Here is a 17,765-nt window from a genome sequence, read left to right as displayed (position 1 = left end):
ATAAAAAAATATTTATATAATTAAATTTAGTGTTGAGAGGTATGAGCGTAATTTATTCCGTATATATGAAAAATTAATTAGATGGAGTGTTGTAGTCAACTACATTAATATCGATGAAGGGATGAGGGAGAGGTGGAAATAGTCACCACGCTCTCATGATCAACAAATCAAGTTGCCACTTCTTTTTGTTTCAAATTCCCCAGTTCATATGTGTGTTTGGTTTTATGAAGATTTTTCAACAAATTTTGTCCTTTTTTATACTTTCTAAGCAATTTGCTTAATGTTGAGTTCCGATATTATATATGTAGGTGTTATAATTTAGTATATTTTTATAATAGTGTGTGTATGTTGTTTTTTTATTTTATTTGAAGTTGTTGATTGATTTAGAACTATTGTTGTACTGTATATCAAATATTGTAATAATATATTACTTGCTTTAAAGACATCATTGTATTTTAAAAAAAAAACAACATAGTGTTTAAATTGTGTGTGCTGTACGCATGTGGGTATGACATTAGTGTATAAATCAAAATGTGATGAGAAAATTTTGACTAATTAATAATGTGATGTCCGAATTTCTTTTTGATAGAAACGACGATTACACAATTATATCAATATTAGTAAATCGAGCAATATATCAATTTAAATAATAAGCTCATATTAAATAAGACAAATACCTACACATCTAATAAAATCTGTCTTAACCATTGGACTAAGAGGATAGACATTTGAATTTGAATACTAAAGCGAAGGTTCTACTTCTTTAAGTGTTTTTATCTTACAACATGTACGTGCAACTTGATTTTGACTATGTACACTAGCTACTATGTTTTAATATGGAGTTACAAGAACGTAAGAATAGGAGAGAATTGTATTCACATTAATCGATTTATGCTTTATTTATATAAATTATTTTTATTTTTTAAAAAATATATATGTACTCATTAAAATTTTAATATTACTTATATAAATTACTCTTATTTTTTTATTATTAATTATTTTTATAATTATGTAATATATATAGATAATTTATGTGAATACATCATAAATCAATATGTATAAATGCGATTACCCCTAACAAATATTACAAAATGTGTGCAGACACTTACAATAGTCGGGGCCCGGCAATTTTTTATTGAAAAATAATGTTGCACTTTTAATTTTAATAAATACATATGTATTTGAGTATATGTGTATATATATATATATATATGAAATTTTCATTATTTTGTATATTTAGAATATCTTTTATATACATAATTAAATCCCTTTCAAAGGAATATACATAATTAAATATGTATACATTACAAGCTATTTTGCAAAATGTAAAAAAGGTTAAAATTGATCTAATTTATGCCTAAAATATTAAACATATATAGATTATAAGAAGCATTAGGATGATGAAATAGCTCCGAAACTCTTCTAATTTATTTTAGTGAATCCATAATTATACCTAATTTTAATCATATCCATTGTTTATATAAAATATTTATAATTAATCAATAATTATTAAAAACAAATATTTGTTATTAAAAAATAGCCAACACCCACACATTATCGGAATTTAAGTCCATGACTATTCAACTTCACCGACTAATTAATTATGTCAATAATTTCTAAATATTTAAATAAAAACAAATGAATAAAATTTAATAGTATATGTGTGGGCTTCTCAACCCCACCCGACAACTCAGAAAATAAAATAAAAAAGTACTTCTGAGAGGTTGGAGAAATGTAATGATTTTTTAGCAAAAGAATTGTCAAAAGATATATCCATGTAATCCAACGTTCGTGAAAATTGACTTTGCTTCTCCTTTTTCACTTTAATTAAAATCTTCTTCCTCCTCACTAAAAATTGTATTTTTCCTATATACATAATGTAGGATAGATGTTGTCACTAGAAAAATCCTGACTTTTCTTCATCTATTATCATGATTAGAAGCAAAATATCATAATAAATATTAATTAAGATATATTACAGCAAGCTCTTCTAAAATTTAGCATAATTACGAATGCCTTTTTATTATATGAAAATTCCTCAACACCATCCTAATTTTAGCAAGCATTCAATAGCTAATCCAATTTGTTGTTCTCTGTTGGATTTTTTATTTTGATAAACTACTGGAGTTCTCCTATAGACTATGAATTATAATTTAATTATTTGTCAAAAAATTATATATTTTTACATGAATTAAGTAAATAATTCTTTCTAAAAATTTTACAAATTTTTGCCATCCGTTGTCCATATGGACGGATTAATAGCCTATAATAGAGAATATAGGCGAACTGGCCAACTATTTAAGCGGCAAAGGTCAACGCATTATCAAGCGGGAACATTGAGGGGAATGAACCCAACGAGGAAGGTAGACCTCTTTCTTTGACTCTTATCTCTTACGGGAAGCGATGGTAAAGAAAGATATGCCATAGCTTTCCTGCTTTTGTTTAGGTATCAGCTCCCGGGCACTCGAGTTTCATGATGGATGAGCTGGAGAAATTAACTATATATTGTAACAAACTAGGTTTATCCTACCTAAGTTGTTCAATATCAGCAAACCTAGAACGACTCGATTTCCGCATCTCGCCGCACCAGCTAGTATAGTATGTTTTGCCACCCCCGTCAAAAGAGTTGCTCTTCCCCTCATTCAAACACCAACAATTACCAGAGTACAGAACCTATGTGCGCTTTTCAAGCTCAGTCACAAGCTCCACTGTAAAGATGGTTCATACACAGTCATGCAACCAAGCAAGACAACCTCAACACCTGGGATATACACCCGCTCGCATCCTCTGTGTACAGCAAAAACATAACAGATGCATACTTGAACACTCTGGTCATCATCTCAAGTAAAGGAAGTAACAAACCACGCATTCAAAAACCAAGATATATATGTGTAAAACTGAAAGCATCTTAAAACATCTGTACAGAACGATCTTTCCTCTTTCAAGATCCATGTTTAGAGAACCACAGCCATCCCCGTACGCCTAAAACTTGTACAGAATTAGCTTATGGTCATTTTGTAATAAATAAGACAAAGGGTTAGCAGAAAAAGAATACAGACACATGTTGCCTACAAACAGCAAGTCGAAACACAAAGGTCCTCTTTCACTGGAAGGAGTTCCAGCCTAATATCAAAAGATGCTATGACTACCCATAACTAGTATATCCTCTTCAGTTTCCATTTGGCCATCCGCTGCAAACCCACGCTTCATATGGCCAAGTCTGAATCCAAATCCAAGAATAAATCACTCAACAAGAAATTGTAGTCCTCTTGTCTCCCTGGTTTCAGAAAGTCCAAGCCATTCTCGTATCCAGAAGTAGTTTGCTCGCTCCCAAACAACTCTGACCCGGAATGCTGCCAACGAGCTGACATATCGGCAAAGGATCCACTGCCACAAGCAGCTTCGGAGGGATGGCCGCCATATGCTCCAGGTCCCACCTGATGCCCCGACGCTTGGCGTGGAGCAGCATCCAATGCCGCAAGAAGCTCATCAACATCAAACATCTCATCCAGCGGAAAATTATTAAATTGATGCAGCGGAGCCATAGCACTTCGGTCCTCAGGATAAGGTTTATCCATTGGATTAAATCCACTATCATACAAGCATTCCATGGATTCTTTCTTAACGTCCTCCCCTTTACCTTCCTTCACTTCCCCTGTCTGAGCTTCTTCCTCGACTTCCTCTTTCACTACACTCATTGGCGTGCTAGCTTCATTTAACGCAGGCTTCTGAGAAATCTGCAACCCATTTTCGCCTTTTATCTCAGCAATACCAAGCTTTGGCCTCACCTCACCAAGACAAACATCAGAAATGCTGGAATTGGTGGACTCGGACGCAGATGTTGTCAGAAGGGAAGACGACTCCTTGGCAGAGTCTTTTGATGAACTATAACTGGGGAAATTGAGCCGTGCACAGACACCATACATAGCCTTAGCCGCTTCATCATAGGCCAAAGCAGCCTCAAGCGCAGTGCCAAAGGTACCTAACCACAACCTGCTTCCCCTATGTGGCTCCCTTATCTCAGCTACCCATTTACCCCATGTTCTCTGCCTAACACCTCTGTAATTGCAACGAGCATTCTCTGGCCCACCTTTTCCTTTCATACACCCTTTTTTCGACCCCTTGGCCGGGGCTTTGCGCACCATCTTGTTGTCACTGTCGAGGGTAGTATTGTACTCTTTCCACTTTGCAAGTGTTTCCGCAACACTCTTAGTTCCGCTCCTACGACTTCTTGATTTCCTCTTCCTCGTGTAATCCACAGGTTGAGACACCAAATTAGAATCTTGACCTAACACAGCCATTTTAGTATCTCTGCAACAAGAGCAACAGTCCCGAGTTAGCCACTGAACATAAAATGTTGCCATAATTCAAAATCAATTACGAAAATCAATTGCTACACCCAGCTCCCACATAACAATCAAAAAGCCCACAACATAACAACAGAAGATTAACCATACTCGGACCATATCACAGCGTAGAATAGCCTCACAACACATTAGATAAACAGAGAGCGATTCACACCTCACCATCAAAATTACCAATACTTTTACTTAATTTTTATGCTTATCATAAAAAAACCAATGCACACGCGCCAATACTTCAGTTCAGAAAACCCACTATTGACTAGAAACTGCTTATCTTAGCAGCCAAGGAACCCCAGCAACACCCAATTTTGACGAATAAAATCCAAACACCAGAACTACTAAAAAAAAACAAAGGAAAACTTGCTGAAAGAAGAAAAAGAGGCAGAGGCAGAAGCAGCAGCAGAAAAACGGAAGAAAGAAGCAAGAAAAACTTCCCAAATCGCCTCGGCCCACAGAACCACCAAATCCCAAAACAGGGCAGAAAGACCAATCAAACTCAAAACCACAAAAACCCACAGAGATGTAAAGCAAAACCAAAAAGAGGAAACAAAAATGACAACCCTCAAAAACAACACAAAACCAGAAAAACTCCACAAGAATCCCCAATTCACAGATCAACTCAAACATACCTCTCAACAGTCTCCACTGACATGCGATTCTCCAAACCCAATTCCGAAGCCTTCACCAAGAATCTCAGCTTTACCCTCTTCTTTCCGCGTAACGCCCGGATAAATAAATATCTTCCTCAATCAATAAAGAAAAAACAGTTCGCGACTTCGCGTGCTTGTTGATCTTTCCGGAGAGCTTTGTTTGATTTTTTGTCTACTTTTCGTATGCAAAGAGTGAATCAAAAGAGAAATCCTCTCTCAGACAGCGCTGCTGGCTTATTTATAGCCTTCTCTAGATATTTCCGCGGCCTCCCAAATTGCACGTCCAGATTTTTCTATTAGGTTTTGGAGGGGTGACGTGGCCCTCTCGGTGCCGGAGATTATGGCACGTGTCACGTGAACTTTCCAGAACCACACATTTTTACTGATGGAGGAGGGTTTTGGTTGTGTGCTGCTGTGCCCACTGATTTTTGCTTGTGTGCTAAGCAACAGTCTCAGTTCAGTCCTTCCATTTTCACACTTTTGGCCCCAGTATTTTGGTCAAACTTCAGTTTCGCCCCCTTTCCTCGTTACTTCCCTATTTAGCAATCCATGTACTTTTATTGGCTGAAATAACACTTTTTGTTACACAACTTAATGGTTTTTTTTCAAAGAATAATTTTGGTCTCGACTTTTTACTTTATTTTTGTAATTTCTAAAAGATAGTATTTTTTTTTTTTATTAGATATCTTAAAAGACAATATCAAGTGCTAAGCATGTGGCCGTCAGATACTTTCCATTTTTTATTCCGCTAGATACAAATGATCCTAAAACTTTGAAAAATATACTACTTTTAATCCCGTCCACTTAACGGTCAGGTAGCATATTCTCTTAAATATCTAACTGAAAACTGTCATATGACCAAAACTGTTATTTTTTTAATGTATATGTTACTAAAAGTAAGAATTTCGTAATTAATGAGAGCAAAAGACTCTGAATTAGGATACGGAACATGTTATTTTTCGTTTCTATTATAATAATATATGATTATATAGTTTTGTATTTTTATTTAATTATTTTAAAATTAATTTATTTCTATATATATTTATTAAATGGAACCACGATATGCGATTGATTTACGGTAATAGATCTGATTTGCTATTCAACTGTTATTTTCTATAATAGCAAAGTGCTATGTAGTCATAAATTAATAATTTGGTATTATAATAAAGGAATATATAATTTACCCAAATACTAAAACATTTCAGAATCTTGAGATGTCAATTTATCATGCAAATTATTTTTCTTTTTATTACGATTTAATTGAGAATTTTTTGGATATAAGTCTTAATTTATGGTAATTAAATACTGCTTTGAATATCGATTACAAATTAAAAAAACAGGAACATTTTATTTTAAAATATAAAAGACACAATAAAGTATTTGATAAAATAATCTCGATTGGCTTGCTATCGTACATCAAAACGTACCAATCTCTAGTACAATTCATACTATTTTTCGTATTTTGTTTTATATATACACATTCTATGTAAAATATTTTCATTACACATGAAATTATATGAATTTTGTAGATGTAATTTGTGTATCTAAAGTGCAACATGAGATTACACCAATTTTACGATAAAAGTTGAGGATCGACGTATAAAATTAATAATTGGATAAATTACAATGGGTTTCATTAAATTTTATTATAATTACAAATACATTCTTATTATTTGAGAAATTATAATATCATTCTAAAATTAATAATTATTTAACAAATGTCTCTTATTAAACAACCGTTAATTCAGAGAGGTATTTATAATTTTTTAAATAACAAAAAGAAATCTGTCATTGTGACAAACCTAAAACTAACTCATTGTAATTTACCCTTAATAACTTCTTAGTATATTGTCCAAATTAGACAGTATACTGTTAAGGAGTTAGTATATTGTCCAAATTAGACAGGATATTGGTAAGGAGTTGTATGTATATGGCGACGAATTCAGGGGTTGGATTTGAAAAGATAATAGAATTGAAGGGTTGAATTTTAATTTCTAAAGTTTCTTCATCAAGTTGGATTTGATCCGGTCCATTTAAGTTATATGTTAAGATTTGACTTATTTTAGATCAAATATAGAACAAGCATTAGGCGAGCCAACAAGTTGCGGTAGCTTCTATTTTTGTTAGGCTAATAATTTACTAAAAAAATGTAAATTCAATTAAATAAAAATCAAAAGTATTTGAAGAAAAAAGTAAAAATAAAAAATAAAATTATAATTGAAGTATTTTGCAAAAAAAAAAAAACTTAATATGTATAGTTTTTTCGGTAAGTGTAATTTTCATAAGTAGGAAAAGATATAGTACAACAATCATGAATCAGGTAGTGTTTAATTCCCTCAACAGGCCAAGAGATATGCCACAATCTATAAAGTGCGTATGTACTAACAGAGCTAGCTAAGGTAATATCAAGTATACGCTGTCTAACATCCTCCACAATTAAGCTAGCTACAATATTCGGGTTCCGCTCAGTATGCTCGAATCGCCTAAGATTTCTCTCTCTCCATATATGGTAGATACACGCACCCAGTAATACGCGATAGGCTACATTGACGATATGTTTACCCCTCCACTTCCTTGCAGCTCACTCAACATCTGTCGTCCAATTTCTATTGGGCTACGGAAAGCGTACAACTCGTCTAATTGCTTGAAGGCATTGACGACTATATCGACATCGGAAGAATAGGGGTGTGTGTGTGTGTGTGTGTCTCCACCTCATCCTCATCACATAATACACATCTACCTAAGTGCGATAACCATGGTTTGTCCGTCGTAGGTAGTTTCTCCAACATAGCAAGCCATAAGATAAATATGTGGCGAGGTATCTTTAAATCTCCAGAAAATAGTGAAGCCCAGCCTACTTTCGGGCCTGGTGGATCAAATAATCGATGTAGAGCTGGGTCATAGGGATTCCACCGGCAAATCTCCAAACAATTCGATCATTATCCCTGTGAATTGGTGGAAGCGTGTGAGTAATCTCCAAATACTTTATGTCAGTAATGAGAGGCCACTGTCACTGACCTCCTTAGACGATAAAGCTAAGTCTGATGGATTCATGAAAACCAAGGGTGATCGACCCCCTCGGGAATCTCTCCATAAGAGGAATATGTATAGTTTTTTACCAATAAATCGAAGAAGTGGATGGGTACTGGGGAAAATTTTATACCATTCAACTTATATGAGTTTACTTTTAAACTAATTTAAAAAATATAAACTATATATCAAAGTAATTATTTAAAATTTATTTTCAATAAGAAACACTTAAAAATATTTAAGAGAAATTTGGTGTCATAGTTTAAGGACTCTTACAATATTAGTACCCCGATTTAAAAAAAATAGGGTAAATTGTATAAAATCCCTTTATATTTTTAAAATTTGGCTAAATACCCTTTGTGTTAAAAAAGATAGATAAAAAATTCCTGTATTAAAAAATAGATAAAAATTTTCCTATATTTTTCAAAATATTAAATATTTCCTCCTTTGTTATGTAAGTCCTAACAGCGTTTAATTTTTGTTGAATTGATCGTTATACTCTTATTATATAATCATTGATCTTTTAATGTAAAAAAATAGATGCTCCAAATTTTAAGTAATTTAAATATATTTTTTATTTATATATACACTATATATACATATATGGCGGCAACGGCCGCCGCTACATGGGCGCCGAAGCCATTGCCACCTAGATTGGGCAACGTTGTCATTATCAACATCGTCGCCGCTCCGTAGAAAGGTTGCGACCTCCATCGCCGGCACCGACTGAGAAGAAGAAGAAAACATAAAAAAAAATGAATGTTGCCCCTACCATCCAGGTTCTAGGCGACGGAGGTCGACCTCTGTCGCCCAATTTTCCTCATCGCCGACGGAAAAGAAGGTAAAAAAAAAAAAATTAAGTAAAATTATTTAGTTTGACAAAATATAAAATAATAAGAAAAGATTAAATATTTAATTTAAATTATATATAATAGTTTTAATGTTCATATTTTATATAAGTTAAAAAAATTGATATAACTTTTAGGTGTGTTTATATTTATTTAGTATTTTTTTAAATAAATATTAAAATATATTCAAATTAAATAATAATTTAATTTAATTAATAATATATAATATTATAAGTGATTTTTTTTATATTCATATAAATTTTTAATTTTAAAAGTGAAATTTCTAGTATATTAATTTTTGTATTTTTATTGTTAATTTAAAACATGTGCACACTAAAATATCAAACAAAATTATCAAATTGGACATTTGTCAACCTAAAAAACCTCAAAAGTAACAAAAAACAATGACAACAAGCACAAAATGCGTGTCTCCGTTAGACAGGGTATTTTGCTGCATTTAGATAACAGGGGATTTTTTGCCTATAAATATAATTTAAGGGGATTTCGTCCTATTTTTCTAAAATACATGAGGGTGTTATGCAATTTATCCTAAAAAATAAATGAAAATAGGCTATAACAATGAACCATTTGCGGCTTCAGTACTTTCTTTAGAAATCTAACAGCAAAGTCACGTATATTGTACGTGGTTGTTAAATTAAGTGTCTTCCTATAAGGGACCGAGAGAGAAGGGGTGTTTAAAAAGTAAAAATAATTATAATTTTAATACCATAATTTAGAATTAATTGTAATACATATCATAATTTACAAAAAGTACCACAAAATAGGCACCGTTTGCACTTTTGGTATTGTCGTTGGGAAACAAAACTAATGTGAGCACAAATTTAAAAAAAAAGGAATAAATCGGAATTATCCGGAGTTGGTTCCAAAGCTGAGAGCGCGTCCCGACACTGCCAGGGTGACATCATCCATCCGTAGATCTTCTTGCTAAGGATAAAGTGGGGACCACCTCCAACAAACTAGCGCTCTCCAGGAGGCGTGCATGCACGCCACGTGTGGGGAGCGGAGTCCTTGGAGTGGAGCACGTCTGGATTGGTGTAAAAATCGTGTGGCTTGAGTGACATCAGTGGTGACAGAAAGAAGCGTTAATTGACTGCCCTCTTTCCCGAGAGTGGCCACTGCTGATGCACTGTAAAACACGGTTCTAGTGGGTTTCTGGAGAGGTAAAGCCAGAAGGTGCATTGCGCCATTGCCTTCTTTCTTCATTCATCATTTCACTCTCAATTTTTGCTTCTTTGAAAAGTGTGGGAGCCATATATTAACCCATCATTTACTAGTTATTGTATGATTATGTCCTCATAAATTTTAATATATTATTTATATAAATAAATATCCTCTTCAGTCATACTAATTTTGAAATATGGCAATTATACCTTTACGATAAGTATGATATGACAATTATCTGTTTTTTTCTATTTCTTTCTTTTTTTATTTTTTTTTCTTGAAATGTAATTTCTTGAAGGTAGACAAAGGACTATGTAAGATTGGGTTGGATATTCAACTCAATCCTGCACGCTAAATTAGGTATGATATAAATGATTAATAAATTTATAATTCAATTAAGGGTTGGAGTTTGGCATAATTATAAATATCCTTTCGTTGTTTGAAAGATTATCTATTCTCCCTTGATTTTAACGACCGTCTAACAATTATCTCAATCCTTTAAGTTTTTATCTATTTTTTGTGATGAACTACCAAAATGCCCTTGTGATTAAGAATTTTTATTTTTTTTATTTTTTTTATTTTTTTATGGACTATGTGGATAATTTTTTTTATAATTTTAAAATTTTTTCATCCATCCTCTTCGATTTATTTTTACAAATTTAAAAACAAAATACAATAAGTGCAAAGTTGACAATTTTATACTTCTATCTTAGAATTAAATAATTTCATCAAATATTTGGAAAATATTTATAATTTTTAAATAATAAAGAAGTATTTTTGATTATATCAAACCTTATTAGAGGTTGTTATATAAGAGATGAGAAGGTAACCTCACAGATATTTCTCATCCCATTCCATCCGATCAAGTCATGGTGTTTGGTTGTGGGATAATTTTCTCATTCGAATGGAAAATGATCTCAAATGTATTTCACTAATTTCAACAAAAACATATCATATCACTTATAATTATTATTATTTTTTTATTTAACAGTTTTTACACATCACATCAACTATTATCATTATATTTTTATCTTACGTCTTGTCACATACTTAAAGAAAAAAATGATATTTAATCCCAACCAAATTGATTCCATTTCATTTTTTCTCATTGAGATGAGATGAGGTAAAAACATAAGCAATCACAACCGCTTTGAGTGGAAATATTTATTCAAATTAAGTCTGGCTGAATCAAATCGTTCGCATAGCACGTGCAATTACAGTTGACTTGCAATAAGTTATACTTTTTTGTATTGTATACCAATTATATGACAAATATATTATACTTATCATATGATTTATTCAGGTATGTCCAGACCCATTTTGAGTTAAAATTTTTAGTCTTTAATTCAAGTTTCAAAAAAGAAAAAGCTTTATCAATGAAGTCTTAGCTTAGTTGTTAAGTTAAGATTAAGGTCCCATGAACAAGTTCGAAATTATGAGTTTGAGTTCTACCGAATGTGTATGTATTTATTCTATTTTATGTGAGTGTTTGTCTATTTTTACAATGTAATAATTATTTATTGTAAATTACTGGGTAATGACTATTAACTTGGACCCAAATCCTAGAAGGACTTGGGCTTCATTGTTATGGACCTTCTAATACAATACTAGAAAGGTAATCTCTGGAGGCCCAAACCCACTCGAATTTCCCAAATCATTCAAATCCAAATCCAAAACCCCTTTTCCCCAAAATCGATAATGATTGGAGCAAAATTTCGGCATCCGGGAATCCTGTAACAATGCGGGTTGCTTGCTTACTTCTGTTGGGCGATTTATCTAATTCATGCTAAAAGTATAGTTTTAGTCAATTTGATTGATTTGGAGGTATGATTTTATTCTTCTTTTAGGAATGAGTAGTGGAAGTTTCCGCAAGTGTTTTTACTTGTTCGATTTCATGCTGGTACACCTGCATTGACTCAGTAGTAGTTGATTAACAAAGGTGTTTCCTCTTTCCTCTTTCTTGTTTTTATGAGCTAATTGTGAATAAGCTACTCAAGGGGTAGCGCACTGCGAAGAAGCTGAAACTGGACGTAAAAGGGTGTTTTTTTTATGTAGTAATCAATTGGTGGATTGAGTGAATTTATTAGTAAAATGCGTTGATTAGCTAAAATATGATTTTTCATGTTCTTTTCTAGCGTCTTCATGAATTTGTCGTGAGTGTAATTCTTAGCCAATAAGCTAGTCTTCTTAGCCCTGAGAATGATCAGCTTCTTGTGGAGTAAATTAGGTAGAAAGGATGTTTAGTATCATGTTTTCCCACTTTGATATAGACAGATTTGAGGCGAACCGCAGAGATCCTACATGGTTTTGATTCTTTTTACTTATGTTTTAAGTAAATAGTTGAACTGGGTATTGGAACATTGTGAGATCATGGACTATACTTTTGGTCTTAACGTGTGTTTTTCATCTTTATATTTGATAACATGAGTCTAGTATTCGAGCAGTTAAACTGAAATTACCTTTTTGTAGAAATTTCAATTATTAGGCTTGAAAATTTTAGAAAATTGCTGTCGTTATGTTAGTAAATATGGAGTTACCTACTTGATGAATGGAAAAAGCTGATCTAACTGATTGAAAGATTCTGAGGACTTCTTGCTTGAGATTGATCAGCTGGGTTCTGCTAGTTCAGTTAAGATCACATGTTCTTTTGAGATAACTATGAGTACCTTGTGTCGAACATTTCTGTGGACAACTCAGTTCATGTTGTTTTTATAACCTCACCTTTCAGCATATTGCTTATGTGACAACTTATTTTATGATTTCTACTGGCTTAACATTTAGTTATTTTCTTGATAATCTCATCCAACCATGACATTGCTTTTCCTTTGAATAAATTCACAAAATGCTATGTGCCAAAGCTTGTTCTTTACTATGTTTTCAGTTGCTCATACAAGTGAAAACAGGCACTAAGAAATCTCATATTAAACCGAGTCGAAATATCACTGGAGCATAAAATGACAGAAATTCTAAACACGATTTCAGGGAAAACAATACAACTGCAATCAAATAACATGTGGGGGTTAAAAGATGGTGTATTTTGGCGAATGTTACACCATCTTTCCTGATTTGGTCCTACGTGACCATGTAAACAATAATAAAAAAAAAAGAAAACTGGCCCCCGAATGTGGGGAAACAACAATAGAGCTCATATGCTATGACCGAAAAAATATTGGTTTCCCTTCTTGCAGGACACCAGAATTTGCTGTAAAATCTTCTGTTGCTTCAACTAGCAAAGGGGAAGGTCTGCAGGAGGAGCCTCTAATGTTTGTAGCTCACCAACACCATTTTCTACCAGGAAAGCAGTTGCCAAGCCCCAGCCGATGTGGACATCCAAGTGACAGTGCATCAGCCAGACCCCTGTTTGTAGTTAAACATATCCATTAGGGTTTTCAATGAGACAAACATGGAACAGAAAATAGAAACTAAAAGTGCATATAGATTTGTTTATATCCTGCACTAACCTGGGTTATCAGCAACAAATCTGATCACCGTCCATCCACCAACAGGAACACTTGCTGTATTTCGTAGAGGAGGATCTACGAGATTAAATTTGGCTGTATCTGTACTTGGGTTGAAATTTCCAAAGCCTTCAGCAATTATATAGAAGTCGTAACCATGAAGATGAATTGGGTGGTTCTCAGCCGTGAAGATACTTGTTCCCTGCAACACCACCTGAACTGTTTCCCCATATTTTAATGGGTACAACTTAGTCCCTGGAACAGGTTGCCATAGTGTGCGGCTCACGTTTCCAGTATAATCAAATTTTACTGGGGGATTTGCTGGAAAATCCCTCGTGAAGACTCCAGGTATACCTTGTTGATGTGCTTGAAGTAAGGAAAAATTGGACGGAAGCACAAACGATACATTGTTCATGCTGGCAGTAAATCGAGTCCCATTTGGACCCTGACAGCTACTACGACTGGCACCAGGGGGACAGTTGTTGAGTCCTAGTCCAACTGTGAAGAACAGATTATGATCGATGTTAGTCGGCACAGGCACTTGTCTTGGACTTCTGAAGCTGGTTGTGAAGGAGGTGGCAGTGGCTGTGTCATTAAATGCCGGCATAGTTGGCATAACTGGCTTGATAGTAGCACCTTTGGCGGGGCAGGGGGCAGATTTATATTCAAGAATCGCTGTGGTTGTGGTATTATCAAATGGTGCACCTTGAGCGCTAGCATAGGCACGTGCTGCGATGTAGTATCTGGCTGGTGGTTGGTCGGCTGTGATTAGGATATCAGTGGTCTGGCCTGGTCCAAGCATGAGCACCGAGGTGGTGAAGGGTTTAACATAAGAGGCATCAGCTCCAACCACTGTCAGCTTGTGATTAGCAACCTTGAAGAAAAGTTGTTGATTGAGTGCAGAATTGACAACCCTGAGAAGATTTGTCTCTCCGGAGTCCACTGGAACTATTATTGTGTCTGCATTAGGATGATGACCAAAATGTTATTTCCCAGCTAAGTCAGTGTATGATGGCATATTAGTCATGTTTCCCATATGACACAGGTAAATGATGTCTATTATTTCCTTTTACATTTCTTTTGACCAATTTGACTATGATGTGTTTATTGATTTCAAGTTTCTATACTTTTCTTTTGTCAGGTGACCTATTCTTATTTACGCAAGAATAACTTTGATGCATATGTGCTGCATTGCTGCTTCCACCTACTCATTGGCATTTTTGTTTTTATGGCTATCTATGTTTAGTAAGTGTCTTTACAATTGCATATTCAGTATTTGGCTTTTATTGACAAATTTCAATTGAAAGAACCTCGAATAAATCTGAACCCTCAGCCAATTAATTTGGTGTTAAGGAGTTACATGGAGCTGGACCAGCAAAGATTCAGAAACCAACCTCTGCTAGAGCAATTGTAAAGATCACCAGGTTGACCATTGATTGTGTAAGCATCGGAAACATTAGGAGCCGCTCCTGTTCTTGTGGCTTGTCTCACAACATCAATGGGATCCGCATTCCACCATTCACCTGAGCACCATCAACATCAGTTAACTCTCAATTCAGAATATAATGAAAGAAAGATTAGTATTAGTAAATGAACTCTAAAGGACAATGGGGATGAGCCAATTTTTCTTATGCTACTCGAGTTGTACATTATAGATGAAGGGCCATTAGTTACCAAGAAGAAGGGCAGTTTCACGCTTTGGCTTTGGGAAGGGATATGAATCTCCTTCTTTAGGGCGAATGATCAAAGCTCCATAGACAGTGGCTCTGAGCCATGAACTGTGAGCATGCCACCAAAGTGTACCTTCTTGTCCTTGGATGGTAAACCGGTAAGTGTAACTCCCTCCTGGTCTGATGGGGCATTGAGTCACAAATTCTGGCCCATCAGACCATCCAGTTCTTATCTGCCTAACTCCATGCCTATGATTGGTGTAACATGGAATTAATAGTCAGCCGAAAAGTCAAGAAGTATATAAGCATCTAATATTCTATATTACATACTGATAAAATATTGCTTGTATTATGTATTCGTGCAGGTTCAGAATTTACCAGTGAATAGTAACATTATAACGAGCTCTGTTTACAACGTTGACCACTAGAGTGTCTCCATTGTTCACTTCCAATGTTGGTCCTGGATACATCCCATTCACTGTAATAGTACTGCGGGTTCTGCACAGCCTCTTCACTGGCGTCGCTTGCACCTGTTTCACAAGAGTAGCTCAATTCATATATCTATGTCCCATGCAAACCAAGAAGCTAACAAGTATGAAGGCAAGGCAAGTGACATACGACAAAATCATGGTAGTGAACTTTTGCATCTGTTATTGGCATTGTGCTCACAAAGAGAACCAAGAGGCCGAAGAACACGAAAAAGGAACAAAAGGTATTGCTGTTATTCCTGTAAGCCTCCATTTCCACTCCAGTCGTGTGGCAATTTTCGGTGGAATGTGATGTTACAGGTGCTAAAATTTGAAGGAAAAAACGGTGTTTGCTGGTGAGAGAATGGGAGTGATGGTGTCCTTTATATACACAAGAACTGGAGGGAGAGGGGGTTCTTCATTCTTGAGGTTGGCAGATTAGGTTATGATAGTCAGATTAGAGGGCAGAATTTAGTTCAACCCTAAGTATCAGTTGTTGCACCCACTGGCTGATCAAGATCAGGAAAAATATTCGTTTATGCTTGATTCATAAGTCATTTTCTTGAGGTTGGTTTTTTAACAGAGACTTATTATTTAAGATTTTGTTGTATTAATTATTACAAAAAAATGGTCTTGTTCTTTTGTGAAACTTTCTAGGTGATGAAACTTGTTGCCCATGCACTTGTACTTGTATTTCATTCCTCATACCCACTTTTCCCACCCAAATAGGAATTCTTGTCACAATTTTCCCACTTTATTTCACATTAGCACACAAGTTATTCAACATTACTTCAACTCGTGTTTGAGAAAAATTAACCTCAAAAGTCAACATAATTTGTTTGTTTAACCTCCAAAGCAAGATTTTGACCTCATTGGATTATCATCAAACATTCATATTTTGGAATAATCACATTGATATTCCCTGATGTTATGTTTATATACACAAAAATACCACATTTCTTTTATAAAATTGGAGATACATCCTTTGAAATTCTAGTTGTTCACAACCACATCCCCGTTGAGTGGTAAAAATTTACACAAGCATCCCCTTGTTGCATTGCACTAACACCACTCAAGGGGTGTACCTGTAATATTGAAAAGGGCAATAGGGTGTTTGTATCTTTGGACTTAATTTGTGTATATCAACACTAGAAAAGAATGAATTATTAATACCCTATGTTATAAGTGATTATGGTTTAAAATTTGTGGCAAATCAATATTATTTATCATAATCGAATGAAACTAGTGTGAAAAATTAAAAATTGACCGTGATTAATCAATATATACATGACTTTGACTAAAATCAAATCATTTACCATGATTTTTATTTATGGATAAATGGTTTAACATAACCAACAAAACCAACGTCGTTTGCGCAACTATTATTAAGTATATTCGGCAAGATTTTGTACCTTTGACCATCATTAAAAAAATCATATTTCTTTTAATTAAAAGTATAGATAATACATTCATTGGAAAACAAAGATTCAATTATTTCTTGACATTTAATTTCACTAAAAAGTGACCATATAGTACTCAGGAAATACATGAACTGATTATTTCACACCCTCCATCCTAAGAGAATCTAAGAACAAATATATGTCAGAGTGTGAAACAGTTGTCCGAGGAGGATCAAAAGTTTATTATATTTTATCAAAAAATTGATGAAATGTGGACAGAAATCCCAGAAGGATGAGGTTTGATGACAATGGACGTAACTGAATGTCGCCCTCAAAGTGTTTGTTTGATTGCTTAGGTGAGAATTATTAATAATTAAAGAAGATGGTTGTAGACTTGATCCGATTCTGGTTTTGGATTTGGTCTTGCAACATCACAGTTCAGTTTGGAGAATCCCATAACCACAAGTTACATAACTATAACTAAACTACAAGTAGGTAGCCTGCCTCTCATCATACAAAGTCAACCTTTTTAATTAATCTACTCTTATTTTTCAGGGTAAATAGCAAGGGCTCCTCTGACATTTGTCTAATTGTAGGATATTTATAATTTTTCAAACAATAAAGGGTATTTGTAATTATGGAAAATTTCGGGAAGCCTCTTGCAATTTACTCTATGTTTTATTGTCTCTCTCTTTT

At 34.2% G+C, this 17,765-nt stretch overlaps 2 protein-coding genes and 2 long non-coding RNA genes across 4 annotated transcripts; 2 read left to right on the top strand and 2 right to left on the bottom strand.

Moving 5' to 3' along the window:
- Positions 2,869-5,281, bottom strand: LOC105160847 (dehydration-responsive element-binding protein 2A-like). The gene is made up of 2 exons (XM_011078345.2): positions 4,994-5,281; positions 2,869-4,311 (listed from the first exon to the last, which is right to left on the bottom strand). Exons 1-2 carry the CDS (start codon positions 5,014-5,016, stop codon positions 3,207-3,209), a joined length of 1,128 nt encoding a protein of 375 aa, XP_011076647.1. The 5' UTR covers positions 5,017-5,281; the 3' UTR covers positions 2,869-3,206.
- LOC105160846 (laccase-12) lies at positions 13,266-15,975 on the bottom strand. The gene is made up of 6 exons (XM_011078344.2): positions 15,821-15,975; positions 15,581-15,732; positions 15,207-15,451; positions 14,927-15,055; positions 13,536-14,492; positions 13,266-13,431 (listed from the first exon to the last, which is right to left on the bottom strand). The coding sequence occupies exons 1-6, from the start codon at positions 15,941-15,943 to the stop codon at positions 13,301-13,303; spliced, it is 1,737 nt and encodes a 578-aa protein (XP_011076646.1). The 5' UTR covers positions 15,944-15,975; the 3' UTR covers positions 13,266-13,300.
- LOC105160845 lies at positions 14,436-15,072 on the top strand. The gene is made up of 3 exons (XR_847719.2): positions 14,436-14,577; positions 14,674-14,777; positions 14,886-15,072. It is a non-coding gene; the product is annotated as an uncharacterized LOC105160845 (long non-coding RNA).
- LOC110011869 lies at positions 15,219-15,999 on the top strand. Its single transcript, XR_002286928.1, has 2 exons — positions 15,219-15,360; positions 15,568-15,999. It is a non-coding gene; the product is annotated as an uncharacterized LOC110011869 (long non-coding RNA).

Source organism: Sesamum indicum, linkage group LG4 (genome assembly GCF_000512975.1).
Source record: "Sesamum indicum cultivar Zhongzhi No. 13 linkage group LG4, S_indicum_v1.0, whole genome shotgun sequence".
In the NCBI taxonomy this organism is placed as follows: Eukaryota; Viridiplantae; Streptophyta; class Magnoliopsida; order Lamiales; family Pedaliaceae; genus Sesamum; species Sesamum indicum.
Note: the sequence above shows the minus strand (reverse complement) of the source record. Positions and strands in the feature narration are given on the sequence as shown.